This window comes from Hippocampus bargibanti, linkage group LG18 (genome assembly GCF_051943395.1).
Source record: "Hippocampus bargibanti isolate YZ-2025 linkage group LG18, ASM5194339v1, whole genome shotgun sequence".
NCBI classification, from domain to species: Eukaryota; Metazoa; Chordata; class Actinopteri; order Syngnathiformes; family Syngnathidae; genus Hippocampus; species Hippocampus bargibanti.
In genome coordinates, this window is record NC_142751.1 from 15,957,769 (window position 1) to 15,982,261 (window position 24,493).

General features: G+C 45.9%; 1 protein-coding gene across 6 annotated transcripts; it reads right to left on the bottom strand.

Moving 5' to 3' along the window:
- Window positions 1-1,129: 1,129 nt before the first annotated feature.
- On the bottom strand, window positions 1,130-24,412 carry garnl3 (GTPase activating Rap/RanGAP domain like 3). 6 transcript variants are annotated; one of them, XM_089020785.1, is made up of 32 exons: window positions 24,049-24,405; window positions 23,219-23,295; window positions 21,110-21,528; window positions 16,402-16,471; window positions 12,556-12,630; window positions 12,291-12,390; window positions 11,912-12,030; window positions 11,716-11,780; window positions 11,444-11,507; window positions 11,265-11,291; window positions 11,124-11,199; window positions 10,957-11,055; window positions 10,695-10,798; window positions 10,217-10,325; window positions 10,096-10,141; window positions 9,929-10,035; window positions 8,897-9,012; window positions 8,300-8,422; window positions 8,147-8,221; window positions 7,967-8,081; window positions 7,130-7,267; window positions 6,623-6,739; window positions 6,398-6,549; window positions 5,677-5,835; window positions 5,012-5,078; window positions 4,717-4,824; window positions 4,514-4,632; window positions 4,202-4,340; window positions 3,953-4,012; window positions 3,065-3,250; window positions 2,378-2,498; window positions 1,130-2,298 (listed from the first exon to the last, which is right to left on the bottom strand). In XM_089020785.1, the coding sequence occupies exons 3-32, from the start codon at window positions 21,208-21,210 to the stop codon at window positions 2,187-2,189; spliced, it is 3,069 nt and encodes a 1,022-aa protein (XP_088876911.1). In that variant the 5' UTR covers window positions 21,211-21,528; window positions 23,219-23,295; window positions 24,049-24,405; the 3' UTR covers window positions 1,130-2,186. The 6 variants fall into 6 exon arrangements, 5 of the variants coding, with proteins under 5 accessions (XP_088876911.1, XP_088876913.1, XP_088876912.1 ...); XM_089020786.1 differs by having other exon boundaries at window positions 1,131-2,298; window positions 8,300-8,404; window positions 24,049-24,402; XR_016118309.1 differs by lacking the exon at window positions 1,130-2,298 and having other exon boundaries at window positions 4,557-4,632; window positions 24,049-24,412.
- Between the last annotated feature and the right edge of the window lie 81 nt (window positions 24,413-24,493).

Here is a 24,493-nt window from a genome sequence, read left to right on the forward strand (position 1 = left end):
CTATGGTCGTTTTTTTCGGCTGAAAACGCCTTACTATACATGGTCGTTTTTTTCGGGCAAAAAATGCCTTACTAACCATGGTCATTTTTATGGGCTAAAAACACCTTACTATACATGCTCATTTTTTTTTTGCGTTAAAAACGCCTTACTATACATGGTCATTTTTTTGCGCTAAAAATGCCTTACTATACATGGTTGTTTTTTTTGGGGCTAAAAACGCCTTACTATACATGGGCGTTTTTTGGTCAAAAACGGCTTAGTATATGGTTGTTTTTTTCGGCTCAAACGCCTTACTAACCATGGTTGTTTATTTCGGGCAAAAAATGCCTTACTAAATGGTCATTTTTATGGGCTAAAAACACCTTACTATACATGGTCGTTTTTTGCACTAAAAATGCCTTACTAACCATGGTTATTTTTATGGGCTAAAAACAATCGTTTTATGTTGGAAAAACGCCTTACTATACATGGTCGTTTTTTGCACTAAAAATGCCTTACTAACCATGGTCGGTTTATTTTCGGGCTAAAAACGCCTTACTATACATGGTCGTTTTTCAATAAGAATAAGAAATACTTGGAAAGTGCCACACACAAAAATGGACATGGTAGGGATTGAACCCAGGACATCATAAATGCAAAGCATGCACTCTACCACTGAGCTACAATCCCAGTGAAGAGTTTTGAAAACACCTTCCTATACATGGTCGTTTTTTTTTCGGGCTAAAAACACCTTCCTATACATGGTCGTTTTTTTTTTCGGCCTAAAAACACCTTAATGTACATGGTGGTTTTTTTTCGGCTAAAAACGCCTTTCTGTACACGGTCGTTTTTGGGGGCTAAAAACGCTTTACTATATTGATGGTGGTTTGCGCTGTTTCCATGCTGGGCTGAATGTTTTCTGTCCTCCCTTCCAGGATTTTCCAACCCGGTTCTCGTCAGGAGGCCCAGTTGACGTTGGATGGCTGCGTGGATTGTTCCACGCCAGCCCATAAAACAAGCAGGAGACTCTGCTGGAAACTCTCACCAAGTGGAAATAACTTGACGACGCCAGAAAATGTGGACGCGCGCGCGCGCGCACACACACACACACACACGCACAACAAAAAATGGGCAGAAATTCCATAAATATTTATGACATATCAAACAGAAGTACCTACTTTCACAGAGATGTTTGACAGCACTCATTTTTTAAATAACTTCTCTGATAATGATAGTCATAACAACAATAATAATCTGAATAGTCATCATCATCATCATCAACTCTGTTTGGTAATTTGAGGCCACATTTGATACACAAACAAACATTGACATTTTTACAAGTAGTACTTGGCATTAAAAACAATGGCGGTACAATATTGTTAAGACACTTGGTGTTGTTGTTGTTGTTGTTGTTTTTTTTCCTGGTGTGTGTTTGGGTGTGAATTGTCCTTTGTTTGGACAGCACAGAGAACTTCAGCAAAAGTCCAAACAACAACCACGACAACCATAGCAACAAAAAGAAGAGCCGAGGGGAAGGAGAGCAAGGAAAACAAACGCCCATCATCATACGCATGAGAGTGGAGGACCTTTTGTAAACATTGAATGCCATTTTGTGTGCGCGAGAGTGAGAGTGTCTTTTCACAATTCCTGCTTTGAGGAAGTGCAAGTGAGGTTCATGCAAGTTCGAAGAAGGCTGCTGCGGGCTCCGCTACCGTCAAAATGAGGGATTTCACTTGAACTCATTCACTGCCATTCGCAAAGTTGTTACGGTTTTGCTTTTTTCATGCTTGGGTGCCGATAAAGCGCTGGTCATGGCCTCTGGCAAAGTTTTTTTTCTTTTCCACAAGGGGCAGCATTTCCCCTCTTTTTCATGGTAGCGCTTTGTTTTAGCTTCGGCTGTTGTTTCTTATCTTGCAATGAACAATATAATAATAATACATTTAATTTATTATAAGCACCTTTCCAAACTCTCAAGGACACTTTACAGCCACAGGATATTTTTTCTGCAGGTGAGCAGTGTAAGCCACAAGGCGTTCATTTTTACGTACGACAAAAACCCTGGCACTGGAGCGGGCACCTTTTTGCACGCGGTCTGGCAGTGAATGAGTTCAAAAGTGCCTTTGTGGACTCCCGCTGTCATTTCACCCAAAAGCGCAGAGAGAGAAAAAAAAGGCAGCGGCGTCAAAGGGTGCGCGAGGGGATTGTCTTCACTTGAGATCCAGGACGTCTCGGTCCTCCAAGGCGCCGCTGAGCGGCCGCGTCTCCGCTTCGTCCTCCAAAATCGCGTCCACGTTGCTATCGCAGGCCTCCGAGTCCAACCTGACGGCAGGAGAAGAACAAACAAAAAGGATTGGACAAACAAAAAAACCAGGACAAACGAGGACGGACGCTGTCAGACTTGTCACTGTTGGTGGACGTTAGCGCTCGTGCTCGGGGCTCCTCGGCCGTCGTCGTCGCCATCTTCTTCTTGCTGGCTTTCTTGCCTTTGTCCCATTTACTGCTTGATTCTTCCGTCAGCCCTGTTTCAACCACGGCAAAGACAGACAGACAGACAGAAATTAATTACATCAATACATAAAAAGTTAATACAATTAAATAAATACAAATATATACATACACAAATGAATAAAAAATAAATACAGCAATAAATCAATCAATTAATAAATTAAATACATAAATGCATACAATTTTAATACAATTAAATAAATACATTAAAATAAAGCAATGAATAAATACATAAACTAAATAAATAAATACATAACACATAAAAATGTAATACAATTAAATAAATACATACACAAATAAATAAATAGATAAATAAATGAGTGAACAAATGAAGAAATACATTAAATAAATACATCGAAATTTATTACAATTAAATACGTACACAGATCATATGTAGACAAATAAATCACGAATAAATAAATAAATGTTTAAAATTGATTCAACCAGCAATAAAAAGTATGGTTAAAATGGTATTTTATTTATTTAAAAAACTATGACTAGATGCCGTATAAAGAAGATTGACGAATTAAATAAACGATAAATAACGAACTGACTGAAAGATGATGAAAGGGAGTTTTACCGAGCAGCTCGTTGCGCGCGCGGCTGGCGATCTCTTTCATTTCCACGCGCGAAAGCGACAGCGAGTGCGTCGTCGACGCCGTCGTCGATACTTTGTTGACCGGCGGCCATTTCAGGGCTCTTTCGACGCTGCGGCCCACCAGGTTGCACAAAGGGATCTTGAAGATGTGCTTGCACGCCGACTCGCCTGGGAAAGGGGGACACACATCAGATCAAACAAACAAACAAACAAACAAATTGAGCGAGCGTTTGCAAACTTTCAGTTCCACTATTTTTGCAGTTGTCAACTATGCCACCGGAGGGCACTGTTGCCTTTCTCAAGAGCCCTCCATTGAAATGTCAGTGGGCACCATGGGGGGGATGGGGGGGTTATGCGGGTCACTTGGGTGATGGCCGTCATTTGGCAACATTTCACGAAAAGTACGCGAGCGAGCGAGCGAGCGAGCGCCAGGCAGTCTCATCAAGTGGAGATTGTTTTATTTTGCGCTAATTGCTGCAGTGACATGGCCTGAGCCCATTTGGCGGCTTCCTCCCAATTCAACATGTAATTCCTCCTCCCTCTTTGTGGCGCTGTTAGTTGGACTCGGGCGGACAAGGGTCTCCATGGAGACGGTGCGGTGTGTAGATCACGTCCTACAGCCCCCCCCCCGATCCGCTTCTCAGCCTGGAATGTCATCCTGTCGTGAAAAGCTTCAGGAAATCCTTTTTCTTTGTGACAGGCAACTCAGATGTGGGGGTTTGAACCTTCAACCAGGGGGTACGCTTAAATGAGATCACGATGTCAAAGTCGAGGCCCTGGGGCCCGATCCGGCCCAGCACATCATTTTACGTAGCCCGTGAAAACAAATCACGCGTGTCACCGATTCACTTGACATTCCAGTGACGCTACCTTCAGCATCCTTCGACGTGTGCAGCCAAAGCTTGCTACCGTAGGGGATCCGGATAGAATCTGAACACATTGAGACATTCGGGGGTTAGCACCTTTTTCAGACCCGTTTCACCCCAATAAAATGGGGGGAAACAGCTGCCTTGAAAGGCATAACTAGCATGCTAACCGCCAGCATGTCAACAGAAAAAAAAACAAAGAGAGCCCGATCGTATTTGTTTGATTTTTGCGTTTGTTTTGGGAGCGGCTTACCATCGCCGAGGGCCGAGGCGGGAAAAACGGGCATCTCGTAGCCGCTTGGCGTCTGCGGGGAGCTTTGCGAGCCGGCGTCCCCGGAACTGCAGTTGGAGGCCGAGCCGAGCGCGGCCGACGACACAAAGTAGATGTCCGACTGCGGAGGTTCGGACGGGAGACAACATTTCACTTAGCGGGCGCATGAAAGCGAAGGCCGTTGCGATTGCTCCGTCGTCGAACCGAATCGAGGAAGCTAAGACGGCATTTCATGCTAACGCTAGGTCTTCCTCAAGGACCGCCGCCATTCCGGCCGGCAAAAAGAGTAGTGACCCGTGAAGCGGCAAGTTGCAGTTCCGGGACCACGGCGGCGTACACCAGGTTGCCGTTGACCACCAGGCGGATCTCAATGGAGTCGGTGGTGAAAGCCAGGATGTACGGGAAGGCGCACACTGACGGGGGGGGGGGAAACACCGGCGTTCAGGACAAAGGAGTCAACGGCTTTGCCAAACGGTCACATCGCCATAGCAACGAACCAACGGCGTTGGGCATCTGGTTCCAGCTGAAGTGGAAGTCGGACGCGTTGGATTGGATCACGGGCGTGGAGCCGTTGAACGGACATACTTTCTTGTACCAGCAAATATCTGACAAATAAAACAATGATGTCAATGAAATATCCCATGTTTGCATGCAGACTAACTCCGAGTGAGGCCGCTTTGTTACTTCACGACACGGACGGTTGTCGTGCTTCATTGCATCTCGCAAATGTGGCTGCTTTGCGTTGACATTGTAAATGCATCGAGAGAAAGTCATGTTTGCGTTTGTCCTCACAATTATAACACAAGAGTAGTCCGGCCTCGCCATCTTCATACACGTCCATCGCCGCCACAAAATTGACCTGCGGACAGAGAAGCCATTTTGGTTTCTCGGCTCATCGTTGATCAAAACGCTAAATGAACAACGGTAAAGAAAATGCAGTCTCGTTTCATTTCATTCAGCATTATCTTAACACTTGATGTGTTGTTTGGATTGGATTGGATTAGCCTTCATTAGTATGGCAGTGGAGAAATTGACATTTCACAGCAGCAAAGTGACGGAAGGAAAGGAAGAAGTAGAATTCGGGAGCTGCTGTTAATGCAGCCACTCTCGCGGCGCCACCTTGAAGTCAAAAGAACAAAAAATAATAATAATATGACGACACAAAGACACAGTCATTCAATCTCAGACACTTTCCGCACCCTCTTTGTTGTATGAAGCAGTCCTAGGTGAAAGTGGAGAGGATCAAAGCCTCCTTTTCACCAGCGGATCAGGGACGTCATGATGAAATGTGCACGTCTGCTACAAGCTAAATGTTGAAAGCTAATACGAAGCCGCGGCATCCATTGACGAAAGAGATTGTCTGGCATCTTCCATCCCACGTAAATCCGCTTCAATTCCAAGCTGCGACAGTTCCACATACGCATCGGCGCCGCGAAGGCGTGGTCGGCGCGCCTTACCTTATTGGCGTCGAGGTGGTGCAGCCGGTAGGCGTCGCCGGTGCTCTCGTCGATCAGGTCAAACTGATGTTTGTAGCCCACGCAGATCATGTTGTCGTTGTCGCCCGTCGGCCCGTCCACCAGCGCCATCACGGCGGGCGGGTCGCACAGACAGATCTCCTGGCGGGAGGCGCGCGGCCACGTTCAATCAACGCCCGGCGTACCGCATTACTGCTTTAGCTCCTGGATGACACGAGCTTTACTTTAAGCATGGGGGCGTTCCGCAGGGCTCCATTTCGGGGCCTCTGTTGTTCTCACTATACCAGATCTCATCGGGTTCCATCTCTGCGCAGTCGAGTTGAGAATCACCCAAGTGATGATACATACCATTTGTAAACTCTCAAGGTCACTTTACAGTGACGGGATCCGTTTATGTGTGGGTGAGCGGCGGCAGCCACGTGCGCCAGCGTTCACTCAACGCGGAAGTAACTCAAATCGATAAGTGGACATTTTGGTATTGTTTGTAAATGACTAGTGCTGACGTAAAGTGAAACCGAGGCCAAAATGCTCCCCAAAAGTATTTGGGGAGTGAACAATTGAAACCGAGGCAGTCTCATCGGAGAGTGAGGTATTCATGAAACGTTTGTTTGGATTATGTTCAAGGGCTATCTTGCCAGCTCGCGTTGGCGCCATTTCCCTTCCAATGATCGACTTTGAAGATAAGCGTGGCGCACGCACCTACCCGTATGTACTGGAAGTCCTCCACGGGAGAGTCGGCGGCCCCTCCGAAAGCTTCCGAGCGTTTGCGGGTGATGAGGAGCAGCTTGTTCCGGATGGCCGCCACGATCCGCAGCTCCGAGCCGCGGTGGCTGTTGATGGCGTATAAATGGCAACCTGGCGGGAGGAGAGTGGGGGACGGTGGGCGACTGGAAAATGGCCGACCGGCCAGCGTGCAAAGATGGTGCACCTTTGGTTTTTTCCAGTTTATTGTCCCGGAGGTCGCACTTGCCGCGGGCTTGCTGTTGCTCTTCCAGGCCCTTCTTGAGGGTGCTCAGTCGGAACACGTACAGACGAGCCTCTTTTCCTGCCATCAGAGCGCACACTTATTCTTTTACTTTTTATTTGTTTGTATGCATGCATGTAGTTATGGAAGTATGGATGGATGGATGCGTGTATTTATTTGTCCATTTCTTTATTTGGTTATTTATGTATGTATTGATTTATTTGTTTGTTTGTTAATGAGTTGTCTATTTATGTAATTGTTAATTATCTCTCTACCTACCTACCTATTGATGTATTCATTTATTTATTTTGACACTCGGCATGATAAGCCATAAAATGGCAAGAAAAATACGGATCTTTTGAAGGCTACTATACATCAAGATATCACAAGAGCCATATTTGAATCCCATCTCAGATGGACTTTAATGGAATGGTATTGATATTGGTGTGATTGAAAAAATGGGATCTCCACCTTTGTCCGCTCGAGTGATGAGCAAATCCCGAGGCTCCAGTATGTGCATTTGCTTCACCGGCAGCGTCTTGTCAAACACCTGCAAGGGCGCCGGGAGAGCCTGAGCCTCGGCGCCGGGGGAGGAAGTCGGATCGGAGCCTGAAGAGGGACAAACATTAAATAGGATGACATGAACTCATTCACAAATGGATTTGGGATTTGAAAATACGACGCAGAGTGCCAAATTTGCTCAGGTTTTGTTTTTTTCACGCTCGGGTGCTGATGAAGAGCTGGCCATGGCCTCTGGCAATGTTTTTCCCTTCCGCAAGAGGGCAGCATTCCCCTTTTTCCATCTTAGCGATATCAATCAATATGCATCGCATTGTATTTTGGACGGGCGCCCGCCCCCCTTTCAAGCTCATATAACTCCAGACCCATATAACTTTGGAATTAATTCTCATCCGGTGTCCTTGAGAGTTTCGAAAGGCGCTTAGAAATTAAGTGTATCATTATTATGATGATCTTTGTTTCCCAGGAACTACGTCGAAGCCAGTTGAGGAGGTTCACTTCGACGAAAATAATACTTGTCTACCATATTTTGGCATCCTGGTACCAAATCCTTCAGACAAAATAGGCAATTTGGTGCTCGAACAAAACTTTTTTTTGGTGCCAATCGCTCACAGTTTGGCTATTAGTGAATAGTTGCGGAAGTGCCATCTAGCGAAAACAAAAACAAGGGTCAACTGGAAAAAAGGACAGTTAGTATGAAAGTGGGCACTTGGTTGGATTGAAGGTCAGACGATGGAGATCCGGATCGATTGGGCGGGAGGACGTCAATAGCAATGAACGCGCACTCACCGTCCAGCAGCAGGACCCCCGCCGCGTCGGTGGCTACCAGCAGCGACCGACCCCATGAGTCCGCGCACACCAACTCGTGAGGGAAGGCGCCGCAGAACGATTGCGACTCCCACGGCTGGCGCGCGCAAACGCAAAGGCGTCAAATCAAAGGCGGCGATGCTATTCGCTCAAAGCGCTCACCTCTTTTCTGCACAAGCCGCTGGTGACCAGGCTGGTGGGCGCGTCGCCTCTCACGATGGTCTTCAACTTTAAAGCCTAAACGGCGCAAAGTGTTTGGAGACAATAAAGGCCTTTGCGGGACTTTGGCGTCTGCCGCGTCGGTGCTTTTTCAACCTGGCCTATCCGGACGAATTCGGCCTGGCGCGCCTCCTCCTTCTTCCGCGCCGACTTGGGCGACTCGGGCAGCACGTCGCTGAAGGAGCGGCGGTTCAACATGGTCTGAGGAGAAAAAGGGACCTAAAATGTGGCGCAAAAACACGCATGACGGATGGAGGTGAAGGAGGGGGCGGGAAAAACAAAGCGGCTCATTACATTCCCTTTTCGGCATTTTTGGAGGCCGCGCTGAGCGCTTTGCCTCTTGTTGCCAGCACCGTTTTTGATCGGGAGGAATGTTCTTCCTTTCCTTTCCTCTTCCATTCATCAGTTTGCTGCTGGGAAATGTTCATGTGTCCACAGTGAGAGTAATAAAGGCTAATCCAATCTAATCCATTGGATATTTTTGATGTATCAAGTGCGGGAAAGGTCGGATTTACGACCGAGTTCCGTTCCGACCAAACGCTCGGAAGTCAAAATCCATTCAATCGAGACTCCAATGTGTATCTATGCGGTGGGCAATCTGCAGCGGTGGTGACGAGGCAGGGGGTGAAAGAAAGGTCAGGCAAACAGTTGTGCTTTTCTCCAAGGCTTGTTGGTTGCTTGGTGCTACAGTACCTTGTGCAGGTCAGGCGCGAGGTCTTGGTAAAGCGAGCGGATCAACATGTCCAAGGTCCGCTGACGCTTCTGGGCAAATGTTGGCGTCTCCAGTGTGGCTTTCTCTCCGTTGATTACTGCGGGAGCAAAAGTCCTTTTATTCATCTGCCTCCATTTTTGGGAAGGTAGCCACCCATCGCTAAATCGCCTTACCAATATTTCCCCTATAGAGTCAAGATCATTATTTTGCGCTTCTGCTCTGGCGTGGATTTTTTTTAGGGGGTGCCATTTTTGTCATCACATTTTGTTTCGTGTCTCATTCATTTTGGGTGCAATTCCACAATTTAGTTGGCCACATTTAGTATTCGAAAGATGTGTTCAAATCCTCAGCGATCTGGCTTTTTACACCAACAGATGGCAATGTTGGTCGCTTCATTTTGAATGTGCAGTCGGACTCGATGTGCTTTGGCACCCATAACTTAAAACAAGTTTCAATATTTTAAATCATTCACTGCCAAAAATGTGTCCACTCCAGTGCCAGGGTTTTTGTCATCATTGTCACTGGAATTCCAGGACCCGCAGAATATTGAGTTTTAGGACTACATCAACAATCGATGCAGCGTCAGAAACCTTAGACTCTCTTCTTTCATCAGAAAAAAAGAGTTAATTCCTAAAATATATGGGTTTGGAGTTATATGAGCTTGAAATGAGGGCCGCTGTCCAAAATACAATGCAATGCATACATGTTGGTTGATATATGTAGCGCTTGAACAACAGCTCAAGCTCTTCGTGGAAGGGAAAAATACAACAAGAGGTCTGACTAGCACTTTATCGGCACCCAAGCACGAAAAAAAAAAAAACCGAACAAATTCGGGAATGGTGCTCTTTGTCATATTTTCACTTCCCGAATACATTTGTGAATATTTAAAATAACTGTTTCTCACTAGTGTTGTTTTTAAAGAAATTTTTGTCATTTAAAAAAAAAAAAAGAATACAAACAGTACAAGTGACGACGACAAAACATCCCAATGACAGCGAATAAAGCAATCTTACGTTTGACTAATAAAAAGTCCCTGAATTCGTGGTGATCGGTAAAGACTGGCGGCGACGGCAGCGGTGGTCCAAACAGTGGGACGCTCTCCTCGGAAAAAAACTTCAACCTGCGACAACAAACAACATAAATAGCCCGACAGCCGTAAGTCAGCCGCAGAGGCGCTCACCTGTAACTGTCAGTCTGGCAATGATAGCGAACCAATGCAAAAATATCTGCGCGCGGAAGCTAAGGAAGCGCCCGCCAGACACAAGAGGACGCGGCTCGTCCTCTCTCTAAGTTCAGGATACGCGTGAAGTGCGAGCGGATCATGGAAGGCTTGAAGGACGACGATGCATCGTCGCCCTCTTGGAACACGACGGTGACGATGTCGTTGCCGATGTGGCGCTTGCGTTCCACCTGAATGATGATGATGATGGCCGACAGTCAAAGCATATCATCTTGGAAAGAAAGAAAACATTTGCTTTGGGAATACACAGGTAACATCCGACTAAACGCTCATGAGTGGAAATCCATTCCAAATGTTGAATAGATAGTCGCAGGCTAAATGACTTGCAAACTCCCCCCTCTGGTGCCATCGCGCGGTGGATTGCTGTGCGAGCGTGAGATGCTGGCTGGCCAAAACGGTCCTACGCGCCGCCGGCCTGCTAGCGCGCTGCGGCGCCAGGCGTAGAATTAAAGTGTTAAAAATAGGGAGCGGGATGTTACCCGTATATGGTATAAAAGACGAGTTCTAAATGCTCAGAGGGCTCGTCAATGGTCATTGACCTGCTGTTTGTTCTCTTTGGAGTAGGGCAACATGGTGGACACGTGGAACATGAGCTCATGGCCCTGATACACCGTGTAGATGGACTTGATCCCCGTAGTGTCGTCTGCGGGAAGTAGCAAAACAAGACAAGGACAAAGGCGGGGACTTCAGGCCACTGCCAAACTAAGGCAAGCCGACCCGACCCGACCCGACCCGATCCAGCCTCAGAAATGTACATTTTGGAGCGCCAAGCAAAACTATTGTGTTTCAGCCACTTCTTACTCTTGGTGTCAAGGCCTCCCCGATAACCCGCCCATCCCCGCAAGGTGACGCTGTCGCCCAGCAGTTGGAGAAACTTGTCAAAGCTCTCGCTCCCCACTTCTGTAACAAAGCAAAAAAATGGCGTCCGGAGAACGTCGCTGGGGCAGCGGGCAGTTTTTACATTTTACCATTGCTGAACATTTCGTCGTCCGTGAGTTGTCCGTCTTTGGCAAACAGGACGCCAAATTTGAAGTTGACGGAACCCTGCGGAAAGCTTATTTACGCTCACGGCGACTGATGTCCGAAGAATAGATGGAAACAAACGCTACCTCCTGTTCCTCCAATACGAGCAGATCCTGAAGGCAAGGGAAGGCTCAAGTTAGCGTGGATTGACGGCGCGCCGCGTCCTTTTTGATGTCACATTTGACATGGCGCTAAGATACATGAGGTGACGTGGCGTGATCTTATTTTGAGATCATCGTCGACGTGATATTTGAGGGTGGCTCACCTTCTGAATGTCGGGGTTGAGGATCTCCCGGGGGCCTCTTTCAAACCTGTCCATGTTCATGGCGCTGCCGGCACATGTCGTGACACCAAGACATGAGAGAAGCTCGGCGGGGGGGTCAAATCGCCGCAAGGTACGCCGGGGATCAAAATGCTAAGTCGCGCAACCTTGAACATTTGTAACGTGTCCAGCCTCGTGGACGTTTTTCATTTGATTCCATTTTCTTTTTATTGTATTGTATTGTATTACCCTGAGAATAAGGGAAGGAGTCTCACCTAAGGATGGATTTGACCGATAGTGTTTTTGTCGGGCTATAAGGGAGGCTGATCTTCAGGGTCCCCTGTGCAGACAAAAGAAAATAAATACATAACGTGTCGCATTGGAATATTGATTTGGTCGCACTTCACAGGAATTTGCTTTTTGGCCGCCACCGGGCAACAACTACAGTGGCCATCTTGTGGAGCCAAATACCGTTTTCCTCCACAAGATGGCTCGATACTGCGGAACCCGCTGGTTGTTCTGGTCGGAGAGGACCACGGACAGGTAGAAAGGGTTCTTCTCCGCATCCGTGCACACATAATTTTGGTGCACTGAAAGAAAAGAGGAAATGGACTTTTGGACACGTGATCAAAATGTTAAGACTTGAATCTTTTTCAAAATCTATTTGGTGAGTTTGTGTTCACATAACCTAAAAGCAGCAAATACCAACTTGGGAATGTCAATATTTTCCTTGATATTAATACGGCAGATATATTAAGAGCCTGGCGTTTGAAATAACAATCGAATGCAGCTGTTTAGAGGCTCGTTTGTAATGCCGCGGTTGGCGAGTGTGACATTTTGTTGAACTGACCTTTCCCGAGGAAGTATTTAAAGAACCATCTGGTGTGGTACTCGGGATTTTCCAGGTGCACGTCGGTTCTCCTCCAGGTTCCATGGGCGTAATCCAAATTCTGATCGGCACACAAATCAAGCCATTATTTCTCCATTCTTTTATTCTGAAGTATGCTTCATTTGATGGGAATGTTTCCTTTTTTTGCCAGTGGATGCATCGATTAGAGTGGAGGTGTCCGTGTTCTCAAAGTGGATGAGGGAAAAGGAATGGATCTTGTCAGTACCTCGTCCGCGGAGCCGTTCTCCACGCGGAAGCGTCCCGCCCTCTGAATGGCCCCGTCTGCATCGCTGGATATCAGCTGCCGAGGATCAAACGCAGCAAATTACACATTCTACTAAGATATGATCACATCACACCAAAAAAATCTAATCAGAATAATCATTTCAAAGCAACATGTATGTAAGTATGTGTGTGCGTGCGTGCGTGCGTGCGGTTTGTACTGTATTTATTTTTATATATGTATTCATTCATTTTTTTAATCGATGTATTTATTTATTTTATTTTATTATTTATTTATTTAGCAATGTACTTATGGATGTATTTATTTACTTATCTGTTTATTTAGTTATTTATGTATTTGTTTATTAATTTATTCATTTATATTTTTTATTTATTCATTCATTTATGTGATTATCTATTTAGTTATTATTTATTTATTTATCGGTTTATTTACTTATCTAATTACTTATCTGACTAACATACACAATTGAAATATTCTAACTACAGTAAAGTCTCGTTATATCGATATTCAAGGGAGTCCGAAAAAATATCGATATAACCGGGACTATCGATATATCCGATATCGATATAACGAGACTTTACTGTATATTGAAATATTCTAATTACTATATTGAAACTATTATTGCCCCTCCATACGCAGATATTTGTTTTCAGTTACAGACACTAACTGAAGAAACCGCACAACACGCTAAAGTACACCCAGAAGGGACTAAAATATGTATTTCAATGTTGTAAATAAGAGGTTATTTGCAATTAGGCCCTTGAAGCGCACACACGCGAGAAGTAATGAGGCTCACAAAGAGGAGGACGAAGTCATCACAATTGCGGCGCATGTTTGGTCGCTAGGAAACCGGGCGTATCACTTCTGCCATTTGACCGTAATCGTGGCCGCCGCTACCCCCCCCTCCCCGACAAGAGGTCATTGTGAAGATGCGACGAGGGAAAGATGGCGAACGAAGGCGACATGACAGATGGCGAGGGGAAAGCAGATCCATATGATGCAAGCTCAGGAATGATCCCATTTTTTCCCCCGGAGAAATGGAACTTTTTTTGACAGAATGCTAGCTGACTTTTTCAAAATGGATCTTGCGCTCAAAACAACTAAAACAAATCCATGTTGAACTAAAATAAGCATATTTCGAATAAATGACCGTATTTTCGGCACCATTTCAAGGAAAAACGCTGATTATGCACCTGACGCACGGAAAACGTTTTAAAATATGCCATTCATTGAAGGTGATCCCTTATAATGCGGTGCACCTTATGTTAAATATATCATTGGTTGACGGCGTGCTCATATCCCAGAAAATATGAGCCCGTTTGCCTGATAAACAAGCGTCAATCCAATGTGCAACATCCAATTTCATCAGCTTGGAAAGCCCCCCCCCCCCACCGCCAGCCAGCCATTCCAAAGTGTAAAGTGCACGAGGAAGCTTTCCATTTCCACATTAGAGCTCCGACGCCCCATCCCCCCCCCCCCCCCCCCCCCCCCCCCCCCCACCCCCTTTTGCTTCCTTGCCTGGCGCAACATGAAGCGTCTAATTGCAGGATAATGGCGGGGAGGCTGACCGAGGCGGACCGAGCGATTCCTCCCCGCCCGACGGAAGGACAGACATACGGACGATCCGCGTTCAACGTCAACTCCACCTCCTTCGACGAGGGCCGTTAAACATTTTTTCTTTGGAAACAAGGCAGACACACACAAAGGAAGTCTTTGAATTATGAAAGACAAGAGTGGCGATGCCGCTCGTAGCTTTCCATCGGTTCGAGGAGAGTAGAAATGAAGCGAATCTACATGGTGAAAAGTGAATATGCAGACCTCCCCCGACAATATCAGAACAGAACCTTGGGTTCTGTTCTTCGTGAAGCCGTTCTCAAGATGACACAAGACCGTGATTCCCATTGAAAGCAATGGAAAAGCAAGTAATCCGTTCCAGATGCAGGATGTCGATCCATTTCCCTTATTTTGAAAATCTAAATATGTGCTGACTCACAAGCAGCAACATTTGACGCTTGTTGAAATGCTTGGGAAAGGAGTTTGGAGGTGTGACATCATCAGGGTGTGGCCATATGGGGGAGGGGGGGGGGGGTTATGGGCTGAAGGGTCAGATGTGTCACAGCACGGCGCCGGGCATCAATTGTTTTAGCAGATAATTTATGGATCGCGGCTCAGTGAGCACAGACCCCCCCCCCCCACCCCACCCCCACTTTACTCCCCTGACCTTGTTACCTCATTCACTTCATGGCCTTTTATTGTTTTTTTTTGTTCTTTCGTTTGTCATCTGCAGTCAAAGATGCTTTTGTTGGACATCGGCATACAGAAAAATAAAGAAGTGCATGAATACAATCATAAATAAACACACAAAAGAAAACAAATACTAAATAAACAAATGAATAAAAGAATAAATAAATAAAAGTATATATAAATAAAAACATTCCGGTGTAAAGCACTGGTCAGACCTGTGGCAATGGCTTTTCCTCCCACGGGGGGGCAGCATTTGTCTTTTGTACAGCCGCCCCCACTTCAAGCTCAGATAACTTCAGACCCATACAACTTAGGAATTAACTATTTTGATTTCTGGTGAAAGAAGAGAGTCTAAAGTTTGTAACGCTGCATTGAATGTTGATGTCGTCTTAAAAGTCAATATTCTGTGGGTCCTGCAATTTGAGTGAAAATGACAAAAACCCTGGCACTGGAGTGGACACATTTTTGAACATTGTCCGGCAGTGAATGAGTTAATATCATCTATTGTCACAATTGTGTCATTTACAGCGAATGGGGAGTAACCGAAAGACTGACAGATGAACTTTTTTTTCTGTCACTGACCTCATCCTGACACACACACACACACACCACAGTGCTGTCGTTGCTGATTGTCAGCATTCGCTTTCCCCCTCGACGCTAATCTGGCCCAAAAACTCGCTGGGTCCAAGGAAGTGCGATTGCGCCGCTTAAGGCCCTCCCCCGCGAGAAGCAACAAAATGACTCAATGGCTTAGGAGGACGCCGCAACGGCCTTGTTGCCGACTTCCTTACATGCCAGCGGCAACAACCATACGAATGAAGTGCGGAGGAAGAAGAAGAAGAAGAAGAAGAGGTGGAGGCGCGTGCGGCGCTGGACCACACCCAGTGCATGGTGACTCATCTCCCACTGCCGTCCGGTGAAGGAAAGCAAGACAACAAAGATGGAGAGCAAGAAAGCGAACGCTGACACAATCTGGGCCCTGCTAATTGAAGGACCCTCCTGACACCCTGGTGGGGTGGGCTCAGCTTGCCTGATATCATTTATATATAAAAATAAAAGGGAACCAACTATGAATGAAGTTTTGAGTGCGTCTGCCTGCACCTGTTGCAATATCACAACTTCCAAGATGTCCAACCCAGAGCTCCTTGATGCAAAAAGCTATCATTCCATCAAGCCATCAACGACCATCACAAAGGTCAATAAAACGACTTGATCATACAGTACAGTTTATTTCTTTTAATGACTATCCCATAGCACATTTATTAGACATAAAATAAGGTATATTGTGTGCAGTTTTAAGGCTTATTTATTAGAAAATTATGTTTTATGGGCACCTGGGAATGGATTATTCTCATTTTAATGGTTTCCTATGGGAAATTAATGCTTGGAATACACGCTTTTCGACTTACACACACTTTCTGGGGACCAATTGAGTTTGTAAGCCAAGGTATCACTGTATATGTATATGTATATGTATATGTATATGTATATGTATATGTATATGTATATGTATATGTATATGTATGTACACGTATACGTGCATCCCTACACATGCCTGTGTAAATATGGGGAGGCATGACTCACCAGCTCGACAGAGCCGTAGTGCTTCCTGCTGAAGTCTCCACGTCGGCAGCCCAAGTCCTCCGAGGCCGAGCTGCAACAGAAACACACCAGCGCTCAGTAAACAGCAACAGCTCTTGCTGCAAACACACACACGCGCACGCACACACACACACACACACACACACACACACACACACACACACACACACACACACACACACACACACACACACACACACACACACACACACACAGCAATGCCTTCATGCTTCTTGAAATGACAAAAAAAAGCACAGGCACCTGAATCCAAAGAGAAAAAAAACCACTTCCAAGATAGTCAAGGACAAAAAAACCAGAGCAATGAAATGTCATGACAGTGCAGTTCACATCACGTATTCGACGTAAACAGCGCACTGTGGAAATGATGTCTATTAGTTTTGCTTTATTTCCGTTTCTATAAAGCGTGTCCAATCTGTAAAAGTACATCCCAAACATGGTTTGATACACTTTCGGATCGTACGGAACGTCAATGAAACGTCACTCGGGCCATTGCGACCCCGTCGCTAACCAAAACAGCAGCACATTATTAATATGCGCATACCTACGCAGGCTTCTGTGTTTGTTCAAAGATTTTCTTTTACTTCCACAAGTCTAACTTTTCCGCATTGTGCCGAGAATGCGACATCAACCAGATATCTACCAGTAAACTCTTTTCCTGGTCATCTTTTTATACTACTAATGGTTGGTATGCATGTGAAAAAAATAACATTCCGAGTATGACACATTTGTTCTACTTGTCAAGCGAGTGTCAAAAAAGCTTTCCAATACACGCAATGGTCAAATGAACGCAGAGTCGCTAACCTATTTCTAGAAAGGTGCGCGGAATTCAACCCCCAACCCAGCAGCGGCACGTGGCCGATCGAATTCACTTGAAGGAATGCAAGGCGCACCTCGCGTGGAGGTATTGGAGGAAGGAGAAAAGGAAGAGGAGGCGCGTGCAACAGATGCAAGGTGCTAACAACAAACAACAGCGGGTGGGGAAAGGGGTGGGGGTTCGCGCAACCGCACACGTTAAAAGCAAGCACAATCTAGAAACCCTGTGGCTTTTCTTTGTACCGCTGATTGAACGTCAACAATTTAGTGGCCGCTGGATCCACGCTGTTCATGTCTACTCCAACAAAGTGGTGGAAAAAAAGAAAAAGAAATGCGGCCACCAGCGACACCGACACCCCCCCAGCCCGCTAGTCCTCCTCTCCTTCCAGCTAAGCGAGCAGCATCCTCATCCTCATCCTCATCCTCATCCTCATCTTCATCTTCATCATCTTCGCACACTGCGGCGGATCCAAAAAAGAAAAAACCAAAACAACAAAACGAAGCAAATTGGTGGCTCCGCACCGGCGGAGGGGGTGTGTTTAGTGCCGCATGCCGCCCTCCCTCTGACCCAACCCCCCTCCGCATCAACGCTGCGTGAGTGAACGTGACACTTTTTTTCAGCTGCGGGAGTGGAAACGCCACCCCCCCGCCGGTATAGCCCCTTCGCTACTGTGACGTCACCGTCAACCACGCCAGCCTTTTTTTTCTCTCTCTTTGCACTTAACGCTCGCCGGGAGCCGAAAAGTGATGTCGGGATGCCGGATAACGCAATCACATCCCGGCATCTGGAAAATGCGGCGGAGCCGAGTGACTAGGCACTAAAATAGAAAAACAACAATGCCGATAGCAATACTGGACAAATAAACACCACACAAAAAAATATATATATATATATATATATATATATATATATATATCTGATTTTTTTGTTTTGTTTTACAATGGCGAAGGGGTTACATTTGAATTGACTCATTCATTGCCAGACAATGTGCAAAAATGCGTCCACTCCGGTGCCAGGGTTTTTGTCATTTTCACTCAAATTGCAAGGCCCACCTAATATTGCCTTTTACGACTACTTAAACATTCAATGCAGCGTAAGAAAGCTTAGACCACAGGTGTCAAAGTCAAGGCCCGGGGGCCAAATCCGGCCCGCCACATCATTTTTTTCGGCCCGCGAATCAAACTTGTGAAATTACACGACGCTTGCTTGCTAAAATCCTAACCAAGATTTCATATTTTCATTATTCTTGACTTCACATTTGAACTCGTTCTTCATTAATTTTGTTGTGCGTTCTATATGTAATATGTGGAGGCGATGAAACATTCTAATGGCTTCCACAAATTCAGATTCAGATTCCAGAGGAAACCAGAACTACAATGTGGCCTGCTGCGAAAAAAAAAATGACGTTGACGCCCCTGCCTTAGACTTTCATCAGAAAAAAAAGAGTTAATTCCTAAATGATATGGCTCTGGAGTTATCTGAGCTTGAAATGAGGGCGGCTGTCCAAAATACAATGCAATACATTATTGGAACAAAGCGCTAACATGGAAAAAAGGGAAATGCTGCCCCCTTGTGGAAAGCAAAAAACATTGCCAGAGGTCATGGCCAGCACTTTATCGGCACACAAAAATAAAAAAACATAAAATAAATGGCGCCCTGGGTCATATTTTCAGTTCCATAATAAATGTGTGCGCAAAAGCATCCAACGCGGTTCTAAAATGATCCTTGACAATGGCCGCTATTGGGCTCAATGTGAGTTGATGCTTCGTCTCCATCGATAAATCGCCAGCGGGGGCCTTTGTTTTGCAAATCAATGAAGTGCTTTGGAAAATGACCTTCACGAACGCACGCGTGCGTGCGTTTGAGAACTCGTCCAATGAAAAACTTTGACAAGATTTTCATTTCAGCAAGACCGACATAGTACTTCTTGTGTATCAATTCTTATGTCATTATAATCACACAAATGCTGTACTGATCATTAATTTGCCAGAACATAAACACTTACATTAGTTTTCCCTTTTCATAGATTTAATGATTGTTTACATCGTATTTGAATGTCGATTTGGGAGAATTTCGTCTCAAAAATGGAATCTTTCTCTCTCTCTCTCTTTCTTTGGTTCGTCTCACTCCATAAAACGCGGAGGCCATTAGTTAACTCTAATGGAAAGAGGCTGCCCTCTTGGGGTTCAAGAGGGACATTACAAGCAAATTGAACCGCTTCATTTGGTTTGCACAGATACATTCTTTCTTTTTTTTTTGTATTAATAAAACCAAAACAGAGTATCAAATAGGTTAAAACGGTGTATATAATGAACATTACTATAATTATATATAATTAACAAGAATGAATGTGGCAAGAAACAACATGCAAATTTTTTGCAGGCAGCCTTTCCCGCCCGGAGTTCTTTTTCACATGGAGTCGAAATGAAAGCAGACGTTGCCGTCAACTAGCAAAAAAAGTGGACGCGGCGCTACAATCCACTCACTTTGGCCTTTTGATGTTGCCCTTCTACTCGACTCTGGTGGTAATGTCCCCTTTTTTGTTTGTATCGCCGGGCTACGCGGGCGCATATGGCAGCCATTACGCACTCGTGAGGGGACTCAGGACAACTTTTGACACATCCTGTCTGCACATATGCACGTGCGCAACCTTCTTTTCTTTGCTGAAGTGACAAATTCACCACTCTTGACTTGGAACTATGTTGAAGTGAGAGGAGGAGACCCCCCCCCCCCCCCCCAAAAAAAAAAAAAAAGTGACTGTAGATACAATTCTATTGCCACGTGCTATAAATTGATGGTTGCCATTTTGGAGATGTGTTTCTCATTTGCTTAGAAGCGAGTGGGGGCGGGTTGTGGGAAACCAAGCAAGGAGCTGCTTTCTTGTTAGGGGGAAGGTTGGAGGCTTGCGAGGGTAGGGGAGCAAAAGCATATACGGGCGGCATTTAACCTTTTTTTCCATGTTAGCGCTTTCTTCTAGATTTAGCTGTTAAAGCACTATAGACATCAATATGTATGTATTGCATTGTATTTTATACAGCCGCCCCCATTTCAAGCTCAGATAACTCCAGACCCACATAACTGAGGAATGACTCAGGTTTCTGACGCTGTATTAACTAGTTTAATAGTCCTAAAACTCAAAATTGTCCTGGAATTGGAGTGATAATAATGACAAAAACCCTGGCACCGGAGTGGACACGTGTTTTTGCACATCGTCTGGCAGTCAATGAGTATATAATAATAACGCTATAAAAATAGACGTGATCTTAAAAGCAACGGGGGGGCGAAGATTGGAAATCCTATAGGAAAAAAAAAACCTTCAAGCATTTGTCATCCGTCGCCTTAGACGTTTTGCCGTTTTAAAGTTTTAAAGTTTTTCTTGGGGGGGCTCGGTCTATCAATGCCGCAGCCAATTAGACCCCCGGGCCCCCTGCCCCGTTTTGTTTTGGGATGCCAGAAAAGGCGTTCAGAATCCCCCCTCCCCGGGCGGTTCACGCTTGAATACGCCAGCAGGCATCATCTCATCTGTGATTGGGTGGGCAGGTAAGCCCCCACACTTAGAAAGAAAGAAAGAAAGAAAGAAAGAAAGAAAGAAAGAAAGAAAGAAAGAAAGAAAGAAAGAAAGAAAGAAAGAAAGAAAGAAAGAAAGAAAGAAAGAAAGAAAGAAAGAAAGAAAGAAAGAAAGAAAGAAAGAAAGAAAGAAAAGCAGCACGCCGCGCTTCAGTCAGGTGATCCGTCATCATTTGCGAGAAAACAAGTGGCCAGCGAAACGCTCCATATTTGGTGGCCAACTTAACACTCCTCCTCCTTTTTGTTCTCCTTGAATTGAAAGCAGCAAAAGCTGAAAGCCTTCCTTACCTGGTGATCTCCAAGCTGCAACCTTTGCGAAGGAGCAGCGCTCTCTTGCGCATGATGCCGCCTTTGTCTCTGCCGAGGTCAACATTTTCATCCCAATTCATCAGCTCGGTCAACTCCTTTCAAAAAGTCGCCCCCAAAAAAAAACAAAAAAAAAGTCCTTTCCGGCTGAAAGTGATCTTGCAGACTTGTTTCCACCCCGCAGTCCACTTTCTCCTCCCTCCTCCCCCGACTCGTCTTCCTCAGACTGGACAAAAAGGTCGCGTAAAAGAGCCGCCGAAGGCACACCGTCGCCGGGCAGTGGCCGCCTCCATGCGGGCTTCGGGATGGCGGTGGCGGTGGTGGCGGTGTGGGGGGGCACTCAGCTTCAACAGACTCGCCCAGCCGACGCATGCAAACTACTCCCTGGCTGACTCTGTGCACTGTGATGAGAGAGAGAGAGAGAGAGAGAGAGAGAGAGAGAGAGAGAGAGAGAGAGAGAGAGAGAGAGAGAGAGAGAGAGAGAGAGAGAGAGAGAGAGAGAGAGAGAGAGAGACGGAGAGGGAGGGAGGGAGGGCAAAAGTGATTCCAAATAATAATCATTATTGTCATAGTTTAGTTACCATGAAAACAAATGCAAGTGTCATTCACAAAGTGTAAGCAAATTCGGGAATGGTCATATTTTCAATTCCTGAATACATTCTTGACTGGCAGCGAACGAGTAAAAGAGTCGGGCCTTCAAAGGTGAAGTGAAGGTCAAGTTGACCCGCCAATGTTAAAAACCGCATTTTAGACACCCCCAAGCCAAATCGCCCCCCAAAATTTTGTCTGTAAACTAGGCAGTGAAGTCATGGCGCAAAACATCCGCGTTGGCTTTTGTTTGTCCGTAATAAGACACGCGGCCGCGGGCCGTCATTCCGCCGACAGGCCATCGGGCGCTAATTGCAAGGGCTCTCGCTGTCGCTGTCGCTGTCGCTGTCGCTGTCGCCGTCCATCGTGCCTGCCTTCCGCTGCCGATGACGCGGCTTTCAACTGCAAGTGGATGTCAGCAGCACCTGCGCAGCGTCACCCCCCCGTTCACGCTCCCTCCCGCCCGCCCGCCCGTCCACCGCCCGAGCCAATCGGCGCCGCATCGTTGCCATGCGGATGAAAAGCGGGAAGGACGAGCGATTACGGCCAAGGTCGCGGCGGCTGCCAAAACTAGCTCTCATCTGTCAGCAGATAACGACTCGAGGAGAAGGAAATTATGACAAGATGGAACCATCCGCCAAGCCCTCGGCTGTCGTGACGCAGCTAGTATGAAAACATAACGTGTGTCGCGGCCGCTTGCATAAAATGGAGAAAAGTCATCAATCAGCCATCGTGGAGGTAATCCGTCATTTCTCCTCCACTCGAGTCCACGTCCTTGTGGAAGGAGATTGACGGCCGCAAATGGGCCACCCACCGTGTTTGGTGCAACTTCCCGCCAATCGATTGATCAGCCACCAACAACCGAGGGAGGGAATCAAATCACATTTCCCTCCAGCGGGGCGGTGGAAAAACCTTTGGCGTGCGATGCGGGTGATACGCCGCGGGCAGCTCAACAGATAAAGCCAATCGCTGAAACGGACAAACTTCTTCAGCATCCTTAATATCGCCGTCTCGTGCTCCGTTGTCAAAACAACGCACTCATTCCGAGATTCTGCCATCCCCTTCAAACGCGCTATAAATATTAAACACAGATCGAGCGTAATTTTGTTTTGTGTCCTCTTTGGTTTAACACGAGCCTGCGGCGGGGTCTTTTTCACTCCCAAAAAAAGCAAAAGTATCCACTCAATAACAAACCGCGTCTGCACTCAAAGAAAGTGGGTGTGGAAAATTAGTCCACCAGCCACCGCGGCGCTCCGCGCGTTTCCCGAAAACTAGTTTGTATGCCAAGATTACATGCTCGCGAATTTAACGTTCGGAAGGCGAAAAGTTTGTTAGCTAAAGCGATCGGAAGCCGAGGTATCGCTGTACATGGTTTTATTTGATTGGCTTGTTGCTGTGTTCGCTCTCTTCAATGTCGGAAATTGGATTGGAGTTGAAGATGTTGTCTCGCCAGCAAATAAATTGACTTTGAAAGCGGCCAAGATGTCGTTCCGGCTGACTTACCGCTCTGTTCCATTTGTATTAATAATGTCTCTCACACACGCATTTCCAGATGACACGATTAGGAGATGACAGGATATCTTTGAACGGAGAGTGAAAAATATGGAACATCGTGAGAAAAATATTCCTGTAATGAAGCTTCACATCATTTGGGGAAAACCCCCCGACTGAAAAACTTGACAGAAGTGAACTTATTTCTATGTCATATTATTCGCCAGTTACAAACAAATCTTGACTTCCGCCCCTGCTTGTGTGTACTGTTTCTTGCCACCATTGGTCATTTTTAAACTACACGCAAAGAAGATGAGTCATACTGGATGTGTAAGGTGCCAATTGTGTCAAACCGATGTCATCTTTATCCTTCCTTCATTCAGTGTGTGTGTGTGTGCGCGGAGGCAAGTACAGTATTCCCATTCCCTTGGCAGGCAAAATGCCATCTTTTGTGTGAACAGTGAGATGGAAAGAGAAAGTCCACGTCCACTTTGCATCGGCCATCGAGTGGACCCACTCATGACACAACTGGAGACTCACGCCGCAAAGGTGACACTGTTGTTGCGGCGCGATGTGGATTCGATGACAATTTAGTAGGCAGGCTTACATTTAAGACACATTTACGACCATTAAAAATATATTTATCTAATTGCAATGAAAGGAAAGGTTATGAAAAAAATAATCGTCATTCAGCAGCACTAATATGTATTGAATCTATCGGAGAACAACCTTTTTGATTGTCGTTGAATTAATTTGAGAGCAGTCTGGGTTTGATTAGCCTTGACGAGCTCCACTGTGGTCTTGTAAATATGCAACGCGTTTATTTGTAGCGTCTTACTCACCTCATTGAATTGAAATCCACTGCAGTGCGTCATGAGCAAAAAAAAAACAAACAAACCCACGGCAGGTGTTTCTTTCTCTGGGATGATGGGGGAAAACCAAAAACAAACACCACTGGCCATCTCCTTTTGCTATATTTAGCTCCAAACAAGAGCCACTTTAACTTTCAGACTGTCCTTTTAAGGGAAGGATGCAAGGCGGAACGGGAGAATGCGATTGAATCCACGAGTTGGCCGGCAGCTGGGAATCAAGGCGGTTAGCACCGCTAGCTTAGCTAGCTGCAAAGCAGGCTGAGTGGAAGTCAAGTTTGCCATTGCAAGTTCTGACAATGGTGTAGACAAGAGAGCGAGGAAACTTGTAAATAAAATAGTTAGTCACAGAGTTATATACTGCATAGAATTTTACGTGGTGTTGTTGAAGCCTAAAATACATATTTTAACTGTTTTT

What these genes read in the sequence shown, in the direction of transcription:
- garnl3 (XM_089020785.1), bottom strand. Translation starts at nt 21,210, where the DNA reads ATGAATTGGGATGAAAATGTTGACCTCGGCAGAGACAAAGGCGGCATC. An exon ending in TCAACCCCGACATTCAGAAG is followed by an intron (nt 11,292 to 11,443) that starts GTGAGCCACCCT and finishes CCTTGCCTTCAG; the next exon opens with GATCTGCTCGTATTGGAGGA. An exon ending in CGACGAAATGTTCAGCAATG is followed by an intron (nt 11,056 to 11,123) that starts GTAAAATGTAAA and finishes GCTTTGTTACAG; the next exon opens with AAGTGGGGAGCGAGAGCTTT.